Source organism: Taurulus bubalis (genome assembly GCF_910589615.1).
Source record: "Taurulus bubalis genome assembly, chromosome: 14".
Taxonomy (NCBI): Eukaryota; Metazoa; Chordata; class Actinopteri; order Perciformes; family Cottidae; genus Taurulus; species Taurulus bubalis.
The window spans coordinates 13,215,072-13,236,671 of record NC_136602.1 but is presented as its reverse complement, the minus strand read 5'-3'; the positions used below and the strand labels follow the sequence as shown (position 1 = coordinate 13,236,671).

General features: G+C 42.4%; 1 protein-coding gene across 1 annotated transcript; it reads left to right on the top strand.

Moving 5' to 3' along the window:
- Positions 1-489: 489 nt before the first annotated feature.
- Positions 490-21,086, top strand: loxl4 (lysyl oxidase-like 4; the record flags this gene model as incomplete). The annotated part of the gene is made up of 14 exons (XM_079229873.1): positions 490-805; positions 1,634-1,932; positions 2,014-2,228; positions 9,200-9,238; positions 9,691-9,904; positions 10,005-10,182; positions 14,994-15,148; positions 15,239-15,406; positions 15,806-15,968; positions 16,061-16,304; positions 17,386-17,501; positions 17,829-17,965; positions 20,607-20,718; positions 20,812-21,086. The coding sequence occupies 14 exons, from the start codon at positions 490-492 to the stop codon at positions 20,880-20,882; spliced, it is 2,427 nt and encodes an 808-aa protein (XP_079085999.1). The 3' UTR covers positions 20,883-21,086.
- Between the last annotated feature and the right edge of the window lie 514 nt (positions 21,087-21,600).

The window sequence follows — 21,600 nt, the reverse complement described above, 5'->3', positions numbered from 1 at the left end:
AAATTGGTGCTGCACTAGTGAGTTAAATCAAAAGTGGGACTACAAAACAACTCAGGTTTCATCTCTCTGACTGTGAAAAGAGAAGCAGGCTGTATTCTGCCATTGTATACACTATACCATAAACTATACTTGAACTATTTTGTCCAGAGGGTGTCACCGTTAGTCCGTTTAACAACCAGGCCTAGCAAGATCCCTTCAGGCTGGTTGTAAAGGGAATTACTCCTTATGCTCAGCACTTTAAGTTTATAAGTTTTATATATATAAACTTAAACTATTGAGCATAAAGAGTAATTCCCTTTACAACCAACCAGAAAGGATCTCGCCAAGCAAGTGGTGATAGATGTTTTTTTTTATTACAGCGAAGTTAAATGACTCCAGTGGTCAATTTCACACAAATAAGTAGGATAACGTGCAACATCGTCTAATTAAATAGAAGATAAACCCAAAGTGTTTCCATTCTCACCTGCAGGCCCCCTCCTCTCAGGCACGATGACCCGCACCCTTTGCTTGAGCCTCCCCCTCCTCCTCCTGCTGCTGTCCCTCTCCCGTCCCGCTGGTGCTGAACCTCGGAGGACCGCGTCCTCCCAGCGCAGGACGGCTCGTGCACCAGCCGCCAAGGTGCGTTTGGCGGGCAACTTTGCGCGAGAACTGTACGAAGGGCGCGTGGAGGTGCTGCACAACAACACCTGGGGGACCGTCTGCGACGATGAAGTGGACATCAAGATGGCCAATGTGGTGTGCCGAGAGCTGGGCTTCCAGAGTGGTGTGACGTGGGCACACAGCGCAAAGTATGGAGAAGGAGCAGGTGAGAGCTCTTCCTGTAGCAGATGACAATTAAGCCAGTAGGGAGACATTTTACTGAAGAAAGGTCAGATGTCACCATTTTCCAGTTGGCCAAACCGATCTTGTGCTTTGCACTGTGCATGCTGGATCAGTGACAATGCTGACAAACTTGATCACAACAGTGCCATCAATAATGGTGCTTTGCCTGTCAGCTCTGAAAAAGGCCTGTTGTATTATCATTGTCATTTATTAGGCTGAAGATGGCTTACACTGACGGGATTCCATATTAAACCAGTTTATCGTAACCTGTCTCCTGCAAAACTTCAATGCTACAGTGTGTTTCCCCCACAACACACTAAATATAAGGCTTCGTGAAAGGACCACCAATTAAGACATCCAAAATAACTAACATCATAAAGTGACAAAGATAACTTGTTGTGGGATTGGAGTCTACATCTCGTTAAGGTCGCCTGGCAGGCTGGCGGAGCAAATATATGGGCCAAAAGGGGCATTTGTTTTAGAATAATGACAGCATTCGCTTGCCAATGTTGTGTAACACTTGCTGTGGTTTATGGACATTCTTTACTGCTGCTTTTAAATCCAAATTAAAGAGAAGGTTGAGTGGATTCAAGGAGCAGGATCTACAGCACACTGCCTTGTAAAATGATGTGTATCTACTGCTAAACACGCCGCTAAGGTGCAACCTTAAATCAGGGTGCCAGTAAAAGTCAAGTGTTAGGTGTTTAGGAACTGATTCCAGACCTTGTGTATATGCAATGCCCAGTCTGTCTATTGAACAATCAATGCAAGCCACATTGAATGAAGTCATAATTGTGTATCCTCTCACAAGGCCCAATATGGATGGATAATGTACGCTGTGACGGATCAGAGAATTCCTTGAAGGACTGCAAACACAACGGTTGGGGGGTGAATGACTGTAAACACGCTGAGGACTTGGGGGTGGTGTGCACCGCGGAGCGCAGGCTGAACCAGACGGCCGGTAGAGGCCACGCCCCCATTGCGGCCAGGCCCCACGGCAGCCCTGCTGCTCAGTGGCAGGGCCCTGTGGCTACCCGCAGGCATCCAGGATATGGCCATCATGGAAATGGACATCAAAGTGAGGTCCCCAGGTTCCAAAGACACCACCAGGTACAGCAGTTTAATTATAATACATTTATATGTTACTCTCAGAAAGGCATGAAACAAGATGTCATGTGCATCTTCCCAAAGGGTAACAGTAAGATGCAGATCGAGGAGGTCCGTCTCCGTCCCATCCTCATGGCTACCAAGCGGAAAAGCCTAATCGCTGAGGGTGTGGTGGAAGTGAAGCATGCTGGGAGATGGAGGCAGGTGTGCGACCTGGGTTGGAGTCTCAACAGCAGCCGAGTGGTGTGTGGGATGCTTGGCTTTCCAGAGGCCACTCAGCACAATTCCAAAACATACAAGTGAGTATGATTTTTTCCCTGTCAAACACATTTCATCTCTACGAACTCAGGTTATTAGATTACACTATTGACTGTAGTTCAGAAGGGCAACATGCTTGGCATTCATTCCATTGTTAAGGAGGACAAAGACTCATCCTGAAGAATAAAAAAACAATGTGGCATTCCATTTAGAGCCACTTTGAGTAAAAGCCCTTTGTTGGGCTTATCTTCCTCTCCCAGCCACTTCTGCCCTGTGTCCGCCTTCACTCCCACCTGCCTTCCTCAGCCTCAGGATGATGATAAAGGAATCCCTGTCCCCTCTCCACCTCTCTCTCTCTCTCTCTCTCTCTCTCTCTCTCTCTCTCTCTCTCGCTCTCTCTCTCTCTCTCTCTGCTCATCTCATTGCCTCTCTCCCTCTCTATCGATGCTATCTTCAGCTTGCAGCTCCCAGACAAACAGTCCCACTTTAACTTTTAGATTCTCACGCTGAGGTGTACTATCACAGCTGATTGTGCTTTAACTGTCCCATCGATACCATGTGTGGGACGAGGGAGGCTATTGGAAAGTGGGATGAGGGTCTTTGTGAAGCGACTCATCTTATTGGCAGGGCAGCCTCTGCAGGATTGAGTCAGCCACACATCTCTTCACTTTTACATCTCTCTCTAGCAGTGTGTGTGACATGCTTCCAGTGTGTGTGTGTTTTAAATAGTGTTGCTAATATAATACTTAAGTTCTGGTGCCAATACCATAACAATACTTCTTTCAATATGAACATAGCAATGTGTTCATTGTGTATTTAACGACACAAACATCAGTGTTTCATTTGGCCTTAATATGAAAGGACAACCTTCCTAAATAAAGCACATGCTTGAATTAGAAAAAGTATAATTCAAAACCAAGAAGTACTTATCAAAGGTTAACTGAACAACAATGGTCAGGAATTGAATCCCAGGTTTTAGGACTTTTGGTACACTTTGATACTCAATGATTCAGACATAGTTCGACATTTAAAAAAATACACTTATTTGCTTTGTCAAGAGTTAAATGAAATTAGTCTGTAAAAAAAGCACCATTTTACAGAGGGTTTTGGTCGCCAGACTTTTTCTGTCTTTATGCGAAGCGAAGCTAATCGCCCGCTGGGTCCAGCTACTGAAAGATGTGAGAGTGCTATCAATCTCCTCTAACTTTTGACAAGAGAATGATTTTCCCCAAATGTCAAACCATTCCTTCTTTAATGTGTCATGGTTTAATTACCCAGCCCCAGCATGGATACGTGCGTTCTCTCATGGAAACACTTCTCAATGAGACATGTACTTAAAAGTATTGTATGTAGGTGTCTCCTAATACATTTCCTCTCTTCCTGCTGAAAAAATCCACTGACAGTGGATTTTGGAAAGGTTCTGCTCTTCGACCACATGAGGACCACACATTAGCAGATAATTACTTCGTTGCTATTATAAGAATGACCATTTGCTCTCCTCAGTGGAAGAGGGACCCAGTTGGATCTGGTTCTTGGAGCGCTGCCCGCGAGGTGATTCACAGTTAAACTATTCCTTCTTCCTCTTGGCCGGGGTTGTTCTGACTCAACTGGCGACAGACCACAACATCTGCTCGGTTCTGTAGGTGCTAGATTCCTCTTTCTACTGAAAAGCTGTCACTGTTGAGGGGGTAAAGTTGTTTTATAGGCTTTTCTAACGTTTTACTGACTTTACAAACATCCCTATTGGAATCACTGAAAGGATTTCTGCATTGCCCTTGAATTCAGCCGTCTCCGCTGAACTCTGTTATTGGGAACACAGTGACGCTATAACTGGATTATGTTGTTGGAGGAGGAGGGCGTCATCAGGAATCACATCTTCCGTTATAAAAGATCCTCAGAATGAGCTGTGGTGAAACAACCTGGCCACTGTGCAGGATCATTTATTAGAGCATAGCTTTCCCGCACTGCGGGTGTGATGCTTGTTATGCCTCTCTTCGATTTTCTACGGCAGTTCAGATTCACCACTTAATGCAAACTATGGGAGATGAGAATTACAACAAGTAATAGTTAAGTGAGGAATTAGATGAGTGTATTTGTATGGATGTCACATAAGAGATTTGGCCGCTCACCAAAAAGGGAGATATGACAGAGGAGGACAGGGCTGCTGTAGCTTGAAGGACTTGGCCTGAAGCCTGCAGGGAATCTGCTCAGCGTTGTTTTTAAAGCTCCTCCTAGGTCAAGGAAAAGCAACTTAAACATTAACACTCCTTGGGCTCTTTTAGTCTCTGACCGAAGCCACAACAAAGTGCCTATCCAACATTTCTGCTTCTAAATGTACAGTGAAAGGTTTGGACGGGCGTCTGCCATTATGAGGATTTCTTCATTGTGCATGTTAATTATAAGGCCCTGGCATGGAAGCGGTTGTGACTTGATACGTCTTGGTCGTCCTGGGTATCACCCGGTGTTTTGATGCAGCCTCAGGCGCTGTGCTGGTTGGAACCGCGATGATGTGTCTGTTTCCAAATCTGTACCTTCTATCTCCACAGATGCATACTTGTTGTCTCTCAATACATGTTTTTGTCTTCCAACTGGCTCAAGCTGTATACATGCCTCAACATCGTAGCTGCTAGTGAAAAGTGCTTTTAGTGATAACTCAAATTATCTTACAGTATTTGGTTTCCAGGATGAAACCGTGTATTTGTTATTTTATCGGGATGTTTATGTACAACTTGTTAGAACCAGAAGAATAGTTGAAATACAGGTAAAGCTGTTTTAGCCTTTACTTATGGGTAATTGTAATGATTGCCCTCTGACTGAAATTGCCACTGTAATTATAATGACTGTACAAAATGTGAGCGGAGTTGAAGAGAAACGATTGGATGCGAAACAATATGATCTTCAGTTTTCATGTAACATAGTCCACTTAAACGGTTGCCAGAAAAGCTTAGGATTGCATTGCATGGTTTGACCAAATTTTGCCAGTGACACGCTCCCCTGTTTCTCCACCTTACTCCAAGTCTCCAAGTCCATTCTTAGAAATCCCGGACCATGCCATGTCTCTCGCCTCCCCGTGTCTCTTGGATGAGACTCTGGAGATGCTGTAATTACAGGTTGGTCAGGACCTGGCTCTCATGGGTTTCTGCTGAGAGTGAAACAAATACACCCTCAATTATAGCTGTGTGTGTGTGTTTGTGTTTGTGTGTGTGTGTGTGTGTGTGTGTGTGAATAAGACATAGCTGCCAAAGGAGGAGGAAGAGAGTACCATGAGAAAGAAGAGATGGAGAGAAAGCACAGGAGCAGCAGTCGCACGAGCCAAATTTTCGCTTGCTTGCGTGAAATATGTCCAATTACAGCTGCAGTTTGCAGCGCAGCCCGCTGTGTCAGCAGCTGTCTGTCTTCTTCTGTCACCGTAGTGATTTGGGGACTTAACCAGCATTTTATTTTTAATTATGTTTCAACTGAAGTGTTCTTGAGGTATCATTTTCAGGCTTTTGAGTGACATTTTGAGTGACCGAGTCTGGCTTTCCTGTCTGATGTTTGTGTGATTTTCCTCAATGACCTTCTCTCTAATTTATTTCAACGTCTTTTAATTTCTGATTGCGTGCCGGTGGCTATTTTTGTGATCTGGAACAGGCTTGAAACCGGCTTTCAAAACTCAGTTGAAGCGTACGTAGTTCTCAGCTCACTCTGGTCTGCATGAGAATATTTAGCAACCATTTGAGATGCGAGATCCAATTGAAATATACTTCAAGTAGGCAAAATTAATCTTCTAAAATATTTCCTATTAACAACAGTGTTCTCTGTAGAAGAAAAATATGTTTCATCTTGGTCCTTTTTTCATTTTTCTTTAAAGCATTAGGGCCACTGTTAACATAACGTCTTGATGTGTACTGCAAACATTTATTTCAGGTTTGTTCATACCTAATGAGCTGAATAATGATTTTGTAAACATTGGTATAAAGGTCATATATTTTTCTTCTTAGTACTCCTGGCATAGTGTATAAAAGGGTCAATGTTTTTAGTTTATTTTTAGCTATAAATAGCAAGATTTTTAAAAGGAGAACATCAAACTAAACTAAAGTATTATAGTCTGATATAATGTTCACATTATAGCAGCTAAAAGTTGACGTGTTTTCTGATGCATGTAGATACTATTACAGTTACCCTGAATTATAAAAAAAATAATGGGTTTATGTGTTTAATGCCAATATCATTATTTTAATCTTATTTGCACCCTGTTTTATATATTATTGATTTGTTTTAAATCTTTAACAATAAAACCAGAAAATCTAACTAATACAGCCAGTGAGCAGTGTGAGGGCGATGCAACCCAAACAGTGGAGCAATGCTTGTCTTTTAACAGGCGGGTGGGACTCCCTATCATTAGCCTCTGTTCTCTTGGCTCCACAACAAGTGCTGGAAACACTGTTTGCATTCTTAAACAAGATGATGAATGCTATGGATGTGGAACACCAACTAATACAAAGAGTCAGTGCATTGCATCAGCACCCAGCATGTAGAGAAACACTGCGGTACTGCTCATAATACCTGTTACAGCTACATGTATTTATATATAATTAGTTCATAACTAAGAGAAATACATGGTGTTTTATTATTTGATTTCATACATTAAAAAGGTGACATTTAAACATTGTTGTATCTCCCTTGAATGAAGTTCAACATTAGAGAGTGCTTCAGTCAAATAAAAGGCCTGGAAGCTGAAGATCATTTATAGCTTGTAGTCATCCTGTTGGTTTCTGAAGAGGGAAACTGGTTAGCTGATTGGTCTGTGGTGAGGTCACAAACAAGTCACAGACATGTTTGCCTCATGGGAAAATGTGTGTGTGTGCACGCTCATCACGATGGCATGTTACTGCAGAGCCACATGGTAAAACAAAAAATTATGGGATTTTATTTACAGATGTTCATAATTTAATCTGCTCAGAACAGCATGTGTACCTCAAAAGGGCTTGAAAACGACCTGAAGACCATTTGAATGGTGTTGTTCCAAAATAGCATAATTTGCAAAACATTTCTAAACGATTGCTGACATAAGGTACGCACATTTCAAAGTATTTTTCCTGACCGAATGTTAATATTTCTGATAAGAGGTCTCTTCGGACTCATGACAGCATCAGGAAACAGGTTGTTATGTGATTTTGGAAAGTGTTCAGTCAGCAGTCCATGACTTCACACAACCATCTACATAACAGCATGTGAAAGACAATGCTGCTCTTGATTCCAACATCCTCAGTTTGTTTTTAAGTTTTTTTTTTCTTTAGCTTTACGGGAATTTCTAGAGTTCATGTCAGAAAATCAAATATTTATCTACCTGTGCTTCCATACAAATATTCTTAGACATGTTTGTTTCCTTAAAGGGGAAAGCCTCTAAAATCAGCATGGGAGTATTTTGAATTACTTCTTTTTTTTTTTTTTACTTACCACAAAAATGAAAACCGTTTAAGCCTCCCACACCTATGATGCCATGCTGATATACAGCTCTACAGAGAAGGAACATATGTGCTTGCATATAGGTATTTTAATGGAAACTCCACCTCACCAGCTCATTTTGGTGAATGCCAGTTGTACATCTTTGGAGCCTAGTAAACATTATAGGCCAGATATTCTGGACTTTGGTTGGACATAATGGCGTCTGTGGCTCAGGAGGTAGAGAGGGTTGTCAATTGATAACTTGCAAGACCCTGAACCAAACAACAAAAACAAGTGTTAGTCGACTGAGAATTTCTTTGGTCAAAGACAGCCCTAAAGGTTAGTCTCTAAAGTACCTTGTGCATTATGAGCTTACATTTATATTTAACTGGTGTATCTGTGATGTACCAATATTGGGCCGATAATGGTCCCTTTAAAATACCATTCGGTCCGTGCCATGTGTGTTTCATGTGTGGTGTTTTACGGTAATTGATGTGAATGTGCCTGCACTTTGCAGTGGTTTGAGGATGTCCTGGCATGGTCTGTGTGGCATGTCTGCTCTGCCTGTGTGCCAAGAGAACAGAAGGCTTTTCTCTCCACCGCTCTGCCAAGTCCGCCAGCGCACTTGGTGCATAAATCTCTATTTGGTTCTGGCATTTATCGGACGTGCAACATGCTGGCAGAGTTTTTGTTTGTATATCGTGCTTGGTCAAACCCTGTTTGTTTTACCAGAAATGTTGGACATTACTGATGTTGAAGGTCAAGATTGTTTGGACTGCATGTGCATTTGGACATAGTTCAAAATATATATTTTTTAATTTCTTTATCCTTTTTTAGTTCTTACATCCTGCAGTTAGTACACATCTCTGTGATATTGCAACATGGAATGCTCAAGTTATATATTCAAAGGGTCTATGTTCATTTTATTTAATGTCATTTTAGGTAATTTAGATAAAACCAGCAGCACATTCCTGTTGAGTATGTTGGTCTGGACTGTTGCCTTCAGAACATATGATACACTTACTCTCAACTTAAATACAGTAAACAGCAAGCAGAACCACATTCCAGATGAAAGTGTATGCTACTGAACCTATAAAGCAAGAAAGGGAGACAGGAAGTGAAGTTGCTGGAAGAGAACAAGAACATTGCATTCTTCCTTGAACTACCAGTCATCTGCATCAGTATATCTAACTTTACACTCACCACGAAGCCGCATGCTCATTCTGGTTTTATATAGACAAGATGTATATGGAGCTTTATGATTCATCCTTTTGATAAGTCCTGTGTCTGAGCTGTTACTATTTTAAGTCATCACTAAGCGCCCCAAGAGGAAGACTCTTCTAGTAATAGGCGAGTTGATGTGTGTGTGTTTGTGCCGCTACTCGTTGTGGCAGAAATCCCTCCTGTGTGGCCAGGTTACATATAAAACAAACAGCAGATGCTACAGTATATCCTACAGTCACTACCTCTTTGCACAAGAAAGGAGTGACCCAGGTCACCTCACAGGGTGATATGTGTGTGCGTGTGTTTGTAACCTTAGCAAATATACAGAACTAACATCTGTTCTTTGGTTCCTTTACAGGAAAATATGGGATACCAAGGTTGCAGATCCTTCAACAAGGTAATAAAAAGTCAACCATTCCTCGTGTTTCTGAGCTATATTTGACATCACTCATTTTATGAGATACTGTCCGACCTCACTAGTTGAACTTCATTGAGAGCCCCCGAAAACCTAAATTTCTATAATGAGGTCCTATGAACACAACATTGTGTGCACTAATCAGAGTTGACTTCAAATGTTATTACAATTTTGGTTGTTGTTATGTTACCAGCATGGTCAAACAAATCTGATCAAACGAAACCCACAAAGTTTTGATGAAGCAGATTAGCCTTTAGTAGTTTTTGAATGTTAAACTCTTAATTAAACATTATTAAGGATGTTTTTCTCTGAATTTTAACTTTGATTGTTGCTAATTAATGAATATTTATTGTTGTTGAGAATTACAAAAGATTTAAAACCAAGTTGTCAGGGGCTTTAAGAATATATGACCACAAACTTTATCTTCTTTCTAGATTGAGCATCATGTCAAAGAAGAAGGGATTCTGGGTAGAAAAGGTTCACTGCCAGGGTACTGAGAACAGCCTGTCGGAGTGCCTTGGTCAGCTGTCCATCCCTCGTAGTCCCAGTCCGTGTAAGAACGGGAGACATGCAGTGGTGAAGTGTGTGCCAGGACCCCAGTTTGCTCGCATCTCCTCAGGAAGACCCCAGGCCCCCTATCCAGTTGTGGTAAGATTAACACAGTCATGCCTCCACTGGCACAAACAGAGTGTTCATGAACGTCACATCAGGAGAAGATGAGTCATATTCCCTTTGCTGCCCTGTACAGCCCGTGCGTCTGAAGGCTGGCCCCAGGCTTGGCGAGGGTCGCGTGGAGGTGCTTCGAGATGGAAAGTGGGGGACCATCGTGGACCACATGTGGGATCGACCCGCAGCCAGTGTGGTGTGCAGAGAACTGGGCTTTGGTTCTGCAAAGGATGCCCTGCATGGAGCCTTCATGGGTCAAGGTAAGAGAGAGAACCGCTGTTGCTCAGAGCAAAGGCTTTCACATTAAACAGACTGGAAATTCTGGAAAATTCCACATTTAATCTAGGTGTTTTGAGTCTGCAATTTAGATGTGTGAATGTTTATCGTGCGTCATGGCATTCCAGAGAAGAGAGGGAGATTTTTTCAGTCTTTTGCTTATCTAAGACGCCGCACCCGTCTGCACTCACTGATCAGATAATGCATGGGCATGTGTGTGTGTCTGCCTGTCTGTCTCTCTGTGTGTGTGCGTGTGTGTGTGTGTGTGTGTGTGTGTGTATATATGTTACCTTGTGAAGCTGCAAATGTGTTGATTGCAGTATCTTCTCCAGCTGTGATTGAATGAGTCCTGTTCCAGGACCACCAGCTTCCCAAACACCATGCACATGTGCGCACACACACACACACACACACACACACACACACACACACACACACACACACACACACCATGTAACACTATAAGCACTGGTGGTTTACGTTGGCATTTGGTTACTAAAGCCACAGACATAATCTTGCTAGCTTCAAGCAAGCTTTTTATTCACTCACTGAGTTCTGTGGTCTTTTTCCTTCGATTTCAATTTTTCGGCTTTGGTGATGCACAGACTGAAGTCACTATCCAGCTGCCCCAGTGGTGTCCCCACCCTTATGAGATGTGAGAACGGCTTCCCCATGCCTGGCTTGGGAGTAGTCTCTAATCATGCTGATTGAGATGAAATATGGGATGACAGTCTGCTGCTTTAGCTGTTCAGTTGATCATAGGGTATTTTTGTATGTGTTGGATTAGTCTCTTTTACCTTCCAACCTCTTAAATTGGATTTTCTTTAGATGATGTTTGTTATGCTACCTTTCTTTTTGATGAGTCTAACCAGACTAAAATCTGGTTTAGTTGGCTCCTCTTAGGCTACTTATATTGCATCAGGCTTCACACCTCTTGCCGTCTGGTTTCAATCACCACTGTTAGTTGTTGGGCCACAATTCAGGATCTTCATGTTTCCAGCAGTCTGAGGCAGAGAGGTGTTTAATTGTCAGGAGGGGCCCAAAAGCTTTCAATTTTAGACCTAAAAAAGGGTTTCCCTGATTTAATCAGGAAGCTACATTTGTGTATGTGCAATACCTGGCATGTATATCTTGCATGGTTGTGTGTATGAAATAAAATCAGTCTCAGAATTATAAGAAGACGTTGCTGTGGTTTGACAAACGACAGGTTTACTCCCTACTTTTACCTCATATTTTTCCTGTGTATGCTTCCTGAGTTGGTGATTCACTCACTCACACCCTATTTTGGTCTGCCAACAACTGATATTGGTATTTTCATGATCTTGAAATTGTCTATGTGTGGTGCTGTGGTGCCTATAGAGCTCACGGTGCACGTGTGTTTCCACGGTGGACAATTATTTGAACCAATAGATGTATTTAAATCGGTATGGATAAATTACGTTTAATATGGATAAAGCAGGAACATCAACAAACCACCTGCATGTATCTCTTTATTAAAAGAGTATTGAATATTTCTTTGAACTATATGAAAAGCTCTTTCAGTTCAGATATGTTCATAAATCTGCAACATCCAGTTTGAGAAGTGCTTTGCCAGAGTGCAGTATCAATAACGTCCACTTTGTTCACCTCCATATGATTACAGGCAAACAGCAACAGAATAAACACACACACAGCTCTACACACATCATCAGACTGGTCGGCCATAGTTTGGTGTAATTACCGGAGTTTATTAATCCTGCACATCACAACCTCCTCTCCGAAATGTTACAGTGTGAATACAGTGAAATCGCGACTGAAATAGCATCGGATTGACGCAATCTTATAAACCGCTTCACCAAACATGGTTGTATTATTTGCTTCTGTCATTATTGTACTAATGAAGTGTTTCAAGAAAACCACACGGCCCGCCTCTGGCTGCAGATTTGCGGTGCTGAATGTCCACATTGTGGCTGGGATTTGCAAAGCTGTTTCACAGAGTGATGAGACCAGTGATATGACTGGCTGGGATCGTATTTCAGAAACACCACACCCTCTGATCTATATTCACCCTCACCCAGCCCATTTGCACTATTTACTGTGCACATGCAAAAACCAAAATAGCAGGTGAGCTAGGAGGCGGCCACACAGTCTTTGTGCCCAAGAACTACCGCTTTGCGTTTCTCGTTGTGCTTGCGCAATAAAAGGGCCCATAAACAACTTCACATATACGTACATACTCTCGTTTCTTTCAGATACAGAGTTCGCACACACACACACACACACACACACACACACACACACACACACACACACACACACACACACACACACACACACACACACACACACACACACAGAGCACTCTCCCTTTCCCTCCGTCTCTGTCTCACACTTACATATACACTGCTATTGCAGGATGATTGGACTTCAAAGGCCTCTCAGCTTCCTTTCTATAACATGCAGTCTGTTCGACATTTTACTGACATATAATTTTCCATGTGCTCGAAGGCCACATAAACACAGGGCTATATATTGTTGGAAAAGGTCTAAAATGGACTCTTTGATAGAACAAACCCTCACTGAGAGACTTCCTCAAGGAATGAATTTTGAAATAGTTTTGTGGAATTTTTTATCTAAAAAGGAATTGATTATAATGCATTTTTCATATCACGCTGAATAACACTTACATACAACTGCTTTCTGTCAGTATGTGTTTCAGTCAGCATGGCAACGAGACCCCACAGAGGCTCATTGGATTATTTATGATGACCAAATGTGATAGAGGTCCTGGTCGACTGGCTGTTTGGCTGAAGCAGGAGGTTAACAGTCTGCCAGTCAGAGACTCTTGCTCCGAATGTGGCCTCACTTATCAGATTTGTTGAAACACTTGCAGTTATGCCCTTGTGCAGGTGGTATGCAGCCGCTCACGGGCACAGAGTTCCCCGCCTCTGGGATGAGTGAAGTTGTCATGTTGTTATCCAGCTCCTGTTAACATAGGAAAACATTATGTTGATGCTGGTTGGCTTCTGCCATCTAACAGCCCACAGGCAGGCAAATCTATTTACAAACTTACATGATTTTAGCTCTTGGCTAAGAAATAGATCTAACTGATGACAGAGAGTTTTTGTTAGAGGCAGAAAGAGACGTTCCATGGAAAGAAAAACTTCACACACAACATTAATGTGCCAAAAACGGAGGATAATTTCAGAGAGGAAAAGAACAGGGTTTCCCTTGTAACCACCAACCAACTATTTATACTATTCTCAACAAGAATGTGACCTATGTTACCCTGTTTCCATCCCCTTAAGTCAATTTTCTAATCTGTCCAAATGATCTTTGGCATTTGGCAATTTAAATTATACAGTCATTAAGCTCAATCTGTTTCTTGTAAATACTAAATTTAAGCTACCACATTTATTTGATGCCTGAATGTTGCTCTCATAGCGGTATCTGTCTGTCAATCGTTCATATTTTATGATCATCATTTGATCATTTGGAAAATTGATGTCAGGGAGAATTAAAGTAAGGAAAATATTACTCCTATTTTTATGAAATGTACCCTCACCATCAGTGAGGAACAGTTATATTGCAGGGACTTCAACATTGTTATTTTACTGTGTAAGTTTGCCCGTGAAGTACACACACACATATAGATATATATAATCCTATACATACATAAGGGTGTAAAACATCCTGACTGCCTCTCTGTGTGTGTGTGTGTGTGTGTGTGTGTGTGTGTGTGTGTGTGTGTGTGTGTGTGTGTGTGTGTGTGTGTGTGTATGTCTATATAAAGAGTGTGTGAACAGTTTCTTGGAATTTATTTCTGGTTTTCGCGGATTTCCCAAACTTAACTGCTCACTGCAATTTTTGAGGATCCTCCGCCTGGCCCCTGTGTTTGTCTTGATGCGTTAAATAGTGGCAGTTTGGATCTAGTTTGTAGCCATTACGATGCAGATAGCGGCGGAAGTGGTTTAGATGTGTCTGCTTCATACGTATGAACCCCACCATGGTGACCAGTATGGAAGCAGGCCTACAATCTACCAAAACCAACACAGAGACAGATTGGGTTAGCCTGCAATCTGGTCGCTACCATTTCTGTCATCTTCCTACTCGCCCTTCTTTCTGAGTTTTTCTCTCTTCCCCCTGGTTTTTGTGGTTTTGGTTGCGTTTTTTTCAATGCTGCCTCGGTCCAAGTTTTCAGTTTGTGACTTTTCTTTTAAGAAAACATTGAAGCCATAGTTAGTTCTGCGTTTTAATTTACTGCAGTCATTATGGCAGCATCTGTTTGCGTTTAGTTTCCACCAACTTTCTCTGGTGTTTAGAGATTATCTGGTTTTAAATGGCAAATGACTACTCATGAAAGTTTTATTTTGTTGCCACAGAATTTGCCTTGTTTGCTCACCCAGGCTGGGACTACACACCATTTTGTTGTTGTTGTGCCTGAGGCAACAGAATGGTGGTAATGAGGTGTGACAGATCCTTAAAGTAGATGTTGGTGGTGCTGCTGCTTGGCTTGCAGGAGCATTGTGTCACGGCAGATAGGAACTTTTCATTGTTGGTATGGTGCTAAAATAGAGAAAGCACATTCAAGTGAAAGAAATAGAGCCTTGCGTGTGTGTGTGTGTGTGTGTGTGTGTGTGCGCTTCGTTGCGTAATAAAGTCTGCTAATGCCTTTCGTGTCTATACGTTTTGACCTCAAACTGTGCACAAGAATTATTACCCTTCAGTTATGACCATGCTCTTCTGGCTTCTGTATGTCCCTGCTTTATCTTTGTCAGCATGGTCTTTACTACCTCTTCTCCTCCTCCCTCCTCAGGTACAGGACCTATCCATATGAACAGTGTCCAGTGTATGGGATCAGAGCGCTCCATCCTGGACTGCTACTTCCAGGAAGTCCAACCTTGGACATTCAAACACAGCCAGGACGCCTCAGTGCGCTGTAACATTCCTAAAACTGGAATGGAGAACACGGTATGAAAACTACTAATACTATCACAAGACATACACTCATCAGCTTCCACTGATAAAGCATCACACATTTAATCCTTAATGGGTTTCCAGGTGCGACTTGTTGGCGGTAGAGTCCCATCAGAAGGCCATGTGGAGGTGTTGATGGACGTTGGGGGTCGTAAGCGTTGGGGCTCTGTCTGCAGTGAGAACTGGGGCATCAACGAGGCCATGGTGTTATGCAGACAGCTCGGCCTGGGCTTTGCTGCTAGTGCTCATCAGGTAACAACCTCCCTGACCGACACCAAATGTATAACTGACAAGGTGGCAGCAAGTATGCCTTTTTTATCTCTGACTGCAGTGCCACTCCTTAATCTGGCTCATTTTGAATATCTTTGATCAAAGTCTGAAAATCAGTATTTTAATACTCCCCTCCTTTCTAAACTAATTACTGTAATTTTGAAAATGTCGGACTAGAGTGTTCAGAGGTATCATTCCTCCAAAATGTGTCAAAATCCCATCAGCAGTGTCTGAGGTATTGATGACACACACAGATGAACACATGGAGGCCAATCCATAGTCACAGCCCCTGTATTCACTGTGGTGGACAATGAGCTATGATACTGCTCATTGATAGAAAACCTGACAAGCTGTCTATGTCCCACGCCCTTCCTCTGACAGGAGACCTGGTACTGGCCCGGTGACCCAAATGCAGCTGATGTGATTCTCAGTGGAACTCACTGTGTGGGCACGGAGCTTTCTATTCAACAGTGTCGCCGCAACAACAATGTTCATTGTCCCCGAGGAGGTGGAACTAAGGCCGCTGGGGTCACCTGTTCAGACAGTAAGTCGAGCCATCTTCCTGAAGCTCCCCGTATTCTCCTTTGGTTATATAACTGGTTCCTAGCATAACCCTTCGCATCTGACCTGCTTCAGCGGCACCTGACCTTGTTCTGGACGCCCAGCTGGTCCAGGAGACGGCCTACCTGGAGGACCGACCCCTCCACCTGCTGAGCTGTGCCAATGAGGAGAACTGTCTGTCCTCGTCTGCCGCCAGGATGAACTGGCCTTACGGCCACCGCCGCCTGCTGCGCTTCTCCTCCCGCATTATGAACTTGGGTCGCTCCGATTTCAGACCCAAATCAACAAGAGAGAGCTGGACATGGCACCAGTGTCACAGGTAGATCATCCCACAGGAGTTCATGGGCGTTACAGTGCTTAGGTTGTTGTAATGGAAATAACTGTTTCAGTTCTTAGTATAAGTAGGATGTTGTGGTTGCCCTTGTGGTAAAAAGTGTTTTTGGGGAAAACTGGTTTAGAATCTTGGATACAGATGAGCAGTGTTTTTTTTAGGCTGTCAAAAATATAGTGACAAACACCTGTTCCTCGGACAAAATTGCCTTTACGTGCTCCCTCCACGTTGAGTAATTTGAGTTATATTTAATGTAATTGCATTCAATTGCTACCAGGAAAGAAAACACTGTGTGAAGTGTGATCTCTGTGCCAGTGCACACACACATGGTTTGACGAGGGGGCTGCGGGTAGTATGCATTAAAAACACAAGAGCCTTTGTCCCTCGCCACGCCTCAGCTGCATTTTGTCTATTAGTTGAAAATAGACAACATTTTGTCATTAGATCTACTCTTAACAAATTCGACATCTACATCCCCTTGTTCCCCATAGTAAGTGTGTTTCTTGTCAGATGACGAGAGCACTTTGAGGCCCGTCGTCATAAGAGTAGACGGAGCCATTTGAAGCCCACAGTATTGGCTGTGTGACATTACTGGTGGCCTGAGACAGTGTCGTCATCTCTCCAGATTCATTAGCCGCCCTGCAGCATATGTCTGTGGAAATGACGGCTGAACAAATCCAGTTACCACAGGTCTGTGTCATACAAAGGACAGGGCAGCCCGTGCACAATCAGGTCCATTTCAGTTTGTTACAACAACACATCAGAGCTATAGATGTGTGTTTCAAAGCTCTCTATTCACGCAGAACGAATAAACAGCTCAACGAAGCTGGGGCTAAAACAAGCTTCTGTGAGAGGTTTTACGGTGACACCCACGCTCATGTTCAAGCAGTGAGGTCACTAGGATACGAGCCATAGGGAGCCAGTGTTCAGTTAGCGTAAATGCACACACTCATAGACGTGCAGACACACGCACACACACACACACACACACACACACACACACACACACACACACACACACACACACACACACACACTCTCACCTGGACTTTCCCTTCTGTCATCCCAGGCACTACCACAGTATCGAGGTGTTCACACATTACGACCTGCTGACTCTGAATGGAACGAGGGTTGCAGAGGGACACAAGGCCAGTTTCTGTCTCGAGGACACGTATTGCCCTGACGGTAATATTCACCACTATTCATGAGTCCCAGTGAAATACTCTCCCATTAGTGACAGGAAATAAATATCAATATTTCAGCTACTGCTATTTAGATTTGTACTTTGTGGTTAATGTTTTATATCACTGCTGTTGTTGTTTGTTCACTCTCCATTTATTTGTTATATCATGGATGAAATAGCACATTTGAAAAAACAGAGTTCATGTGTAGTCGCAATTCAGAAAGCTAAAGGCTCTTAGAAATAACAGGGAGTGCTGGGCATTAAATGAGCTTTGATGTTGTGATTGATAATGCTATTGGTGTGTGTATGTGTGTGTGTCTGTGTATTAGGACAACAGAAGCGGTTCTCCTGCTATAATATGGGTGATCAGGGTATCTCTGTGGGATGCTGGGATACGTATCGCCACGATATCGACTGTCAGTGGGTCGACGTGACGGATGTGCGGCCAGGAGACTACATCTTCCAGGTCACAAGTCATTTAATGTTTCTCTCCTCTCCTTTTTTATTTTTCATGACCTGTAAATCAAGCACCATTAACGTTTTGTTTAAAGTAATGTGTAATTGTTTAAAGAAATTTGCTAATTTGGTTCTCTTGCAAAGAGTCAGATGAGTATATGAGTATGAGCACTTTTGTTCCCTTTGGACAGAGCCAGGATCGCTGTTTCCTCCTGTTTCCAGTCTAGTGCTCTGCTAAACTAACTCACGGTTCTCTAACCTCAGGGTGCTATGCTCTGACCTCAGGGTGCTATGCTCTGACCTCAGGGTGCTATGCTCTGATCTCAGGGTGCTATGCTCTGATCTCGGGGTTTTATGCTACAGGCTGCTGGCTGTATCTCCATATAGAATATATGATTGATATATGACATATTTTCAAACATTTTTAACTATTCCTTTAAACTCGGGTTGGTAACAACTTAAAAGACATTTTTGTTGGAATTGTCATTACACCCGACAGCAATCAATTCATAAATAATAAAGAAATCTGGTACCTGTTGCAAGACTGTAATCCCGTCCAATCATTACATTTACGATGAAAGTTTACCAGCCCTAGCTTTTAGGCCAAAGATGTAGGTAATGAGAAGAAGGTTTACAGGATCTTAAAGTGGACTTCTGTCTATTTCAGTAAAACCTCTCGACCTCCATCATCACAGTCATCACCTCAACCATGCCTCTGTCTGTCATTACTTCTTTGACCCAGGTCATTCAGTCGAGTCACTGTGGTTGCGAGACTAAAACACATCAAGGACTCCATTTCCCATTATCATCCATTTCCAGTTCAGACTACTGGTCCCACCGTGTACGCAGTAGTTCTCAGATCTCATGCCAATTACCTCCCAGCTGTGGCAGATTGGTTACAGTGTAACTGGCTGTCTGATAATTACTGCTGTCACCCTGTTTGTCTGAGCGGTCACTCTCAGTCTTTGTAATGACACTTCAATACTCTCTATTGAAGATGGATTTATTTAATTAACTCGTCACTGCTGACTGGATGTATTTTAAGCATGTTGAGCGGGGTATAATTATAAAGTCGTACATTGCTACAGCACAATGTTGAGGCAGAGGAAAGAAGGAATGAATGCTAGAGAACAGAATGGGAGAATGAAATTGGAAGAACTACTGAAGGTGAAAAGGTCAGGGTCACTTGATGAGAAAAAGAACGAAGGGTGCAAAACCAAATTTAACTGAGAAGAACAAGAGTGGAAAAAAAGGAGCAAAGACAACGAAAGCCAAGCAGACAGTTAGTTATTCAACAAGGCTGCAACATTGGAAAAATACAAACATCTTTTGCAACAGCTCTCCTCTCCACTGGGTTATTTCATTTATCAAGTAAAGTGCAGATGATGCTCGACTTATCTGATCCAGAGCTTTACAGAAGGATTCAGCAGACCTACCCTTGAACCACCCACTGCTAATGAAACACAGCAATTACCCAAATTAACTATTGCCTCCCTTTCGTCAAAGAGCAGCTATAGTCCCCTCTGCCATTAGCAATGGCTAATTGGCCACCAAGGAATTCCTCCTGCCCTGTTTTTATTTTTATTGCCACTTTCTCACTGAGCAACACATTCTAACACTGAACCGTTCCTCTTCTAGACTCCGGTCCAACACTGTAATTTACCTTGAGAAATTAAGAGACAGCTTTTGTGCATTCACTAAGTTTTTTTTTAGTTTTCTGCCTTTTTTAGTGTAGTTTGCCTTCGCTCTCCCTGTAGCTGTTTGTAACATGTACTTAAAGAGGGTGCAGCAGTTTACACAGCAGCTATTAGAGTAAAAGGCTCCTCAGTATTATCACCCGACCAGATTAACAGAATGGTTGTATCAGCAGTTATGGAGCTGCTCTGCAAATGACAGACTATTAGTATGCTGTATGGCAGCACTCACAGTATTTCAGACATATAAACATGCTTATGCAAAACAACTCTATTGCAACAGACTTTAATTTCAGTCCAATTCAGGCCTTATTATTGCATACCTATGTTGGTGTGAGGAGCAACCACATTCCATGACTTCAGCTATAAAGTTGCATAACCTCTTATGCAGCTTGTTATCGTGTTTTGTGTGGGCAGAAGTGTCTTTGTTACATGTTTTCATACAAGTTATAAAGTATTTTACGATGAGCTTTCCTGAAAGATCTACCAGTAGGTTTTGTGCTTTGCGTGAAAAGCAAGTATTTTACCGCCACATGTTATTCAGTCCATATGCTTATAGCTGTAGGCTACCAAGTGAACATCATTCAGTGTATTTATCTTTTCAAATAGAAATACTGTATGGAAAAGTCATCCAGCTTTTTATAGATGAGAAAGGGATTGACTATAAAAACAATACCAGCCACGAGTGCTGTTTAATAAGAGGCCCTCGAGCAATTTTACATCCAACTGCTCTTTATTTCAAATGGCTTTCTCATGTGCAGTGAGGGGAGACTTATTCCTTTTTGGACCACATGCTTGCTACACGTGCTAGATAGAGTATTAGATGAGAGTGAGGACAACAAAGTGATACATTCTCCTTGTTTCTTCATGCATGTGTGTTTGATTAAGTATGCAGCTGCAAGTCATGAGGTCAGAAACATTGTGACATTTAATCGTTGGTATCCTGTTGTCTTGCAGGTGGAAGTCAACCCCGCGATGGACATGGCTGAGTCTGACTTTATGAACAATGTCATGAGATGTCGGTGCAAATACGATGGCCACAGAGCTTACATGTATGGATGTCATGCAGGTGAGGACAGAAAAGCCTTTTCCTCTTCCTCACTTCATCTTAACTTTTGCCCTCTTCTGTCACTGATTGTTATGTTCTTTTTGTCCATTATAGGTGACGCATACAGTGCAGAGATTGAGGACCTGTTTGAGCACCAGAGGCAAATCACCAACAACTTTGTGTAGCCCACCCCAAGGCACAGTGCAAAGGCCTTCCAATGGGGCCCACAGACTACTCAGGGCAGGCTGAGGTCAATGGCCCCAGGCCCTTGGGACCATAGGACCAACAATAACCGACAACATAGAAAATGGCGCCTGATCATCTCCTCAGCAGATGTGGATAACATATTCATAAGCGCATCATATCACAGCGACCATTGTAGAGACTTCATTGACAGCAAGAGTGGAACAGTTGCCAGACGGCTCAATATGTTTTTTACTCTTTTGGATATTGTTTCACGACGATTCTTGTGAATGTGGACGACTAGTAACTTAAATTAGTTATTCAAAATGTTTACGCATGAACGACCTTAATGTCGCTATAACTAATATGTCACAAATACAAGGGGGAAGACGGTGCTGTTGGGAAATATCATTCCCAATCTGGAAGTTAAGAAAAATGTATAATATTGTGAGTTTGCTTAATTTCAGTTGTATGAGGCTGATTTAATGCACATGTCGCAAAAGTTCTATAATTTAATAATTAGCTCTGTTGGCATTAATTTACCAAAATTGTTGAACTCTGTAACTGTTGCGCTTTTACATTACTTCAATATTGGTGCTCTTTAACAATAGTGTATGTTGTTATATTAACCTCACTACATTTCAGGTGAACAGTGTTGTACAATGCATTGAGGTAGTTTTCTTTCACAGTTAATTAGGTATTTTATCATTGCTTTGGTTT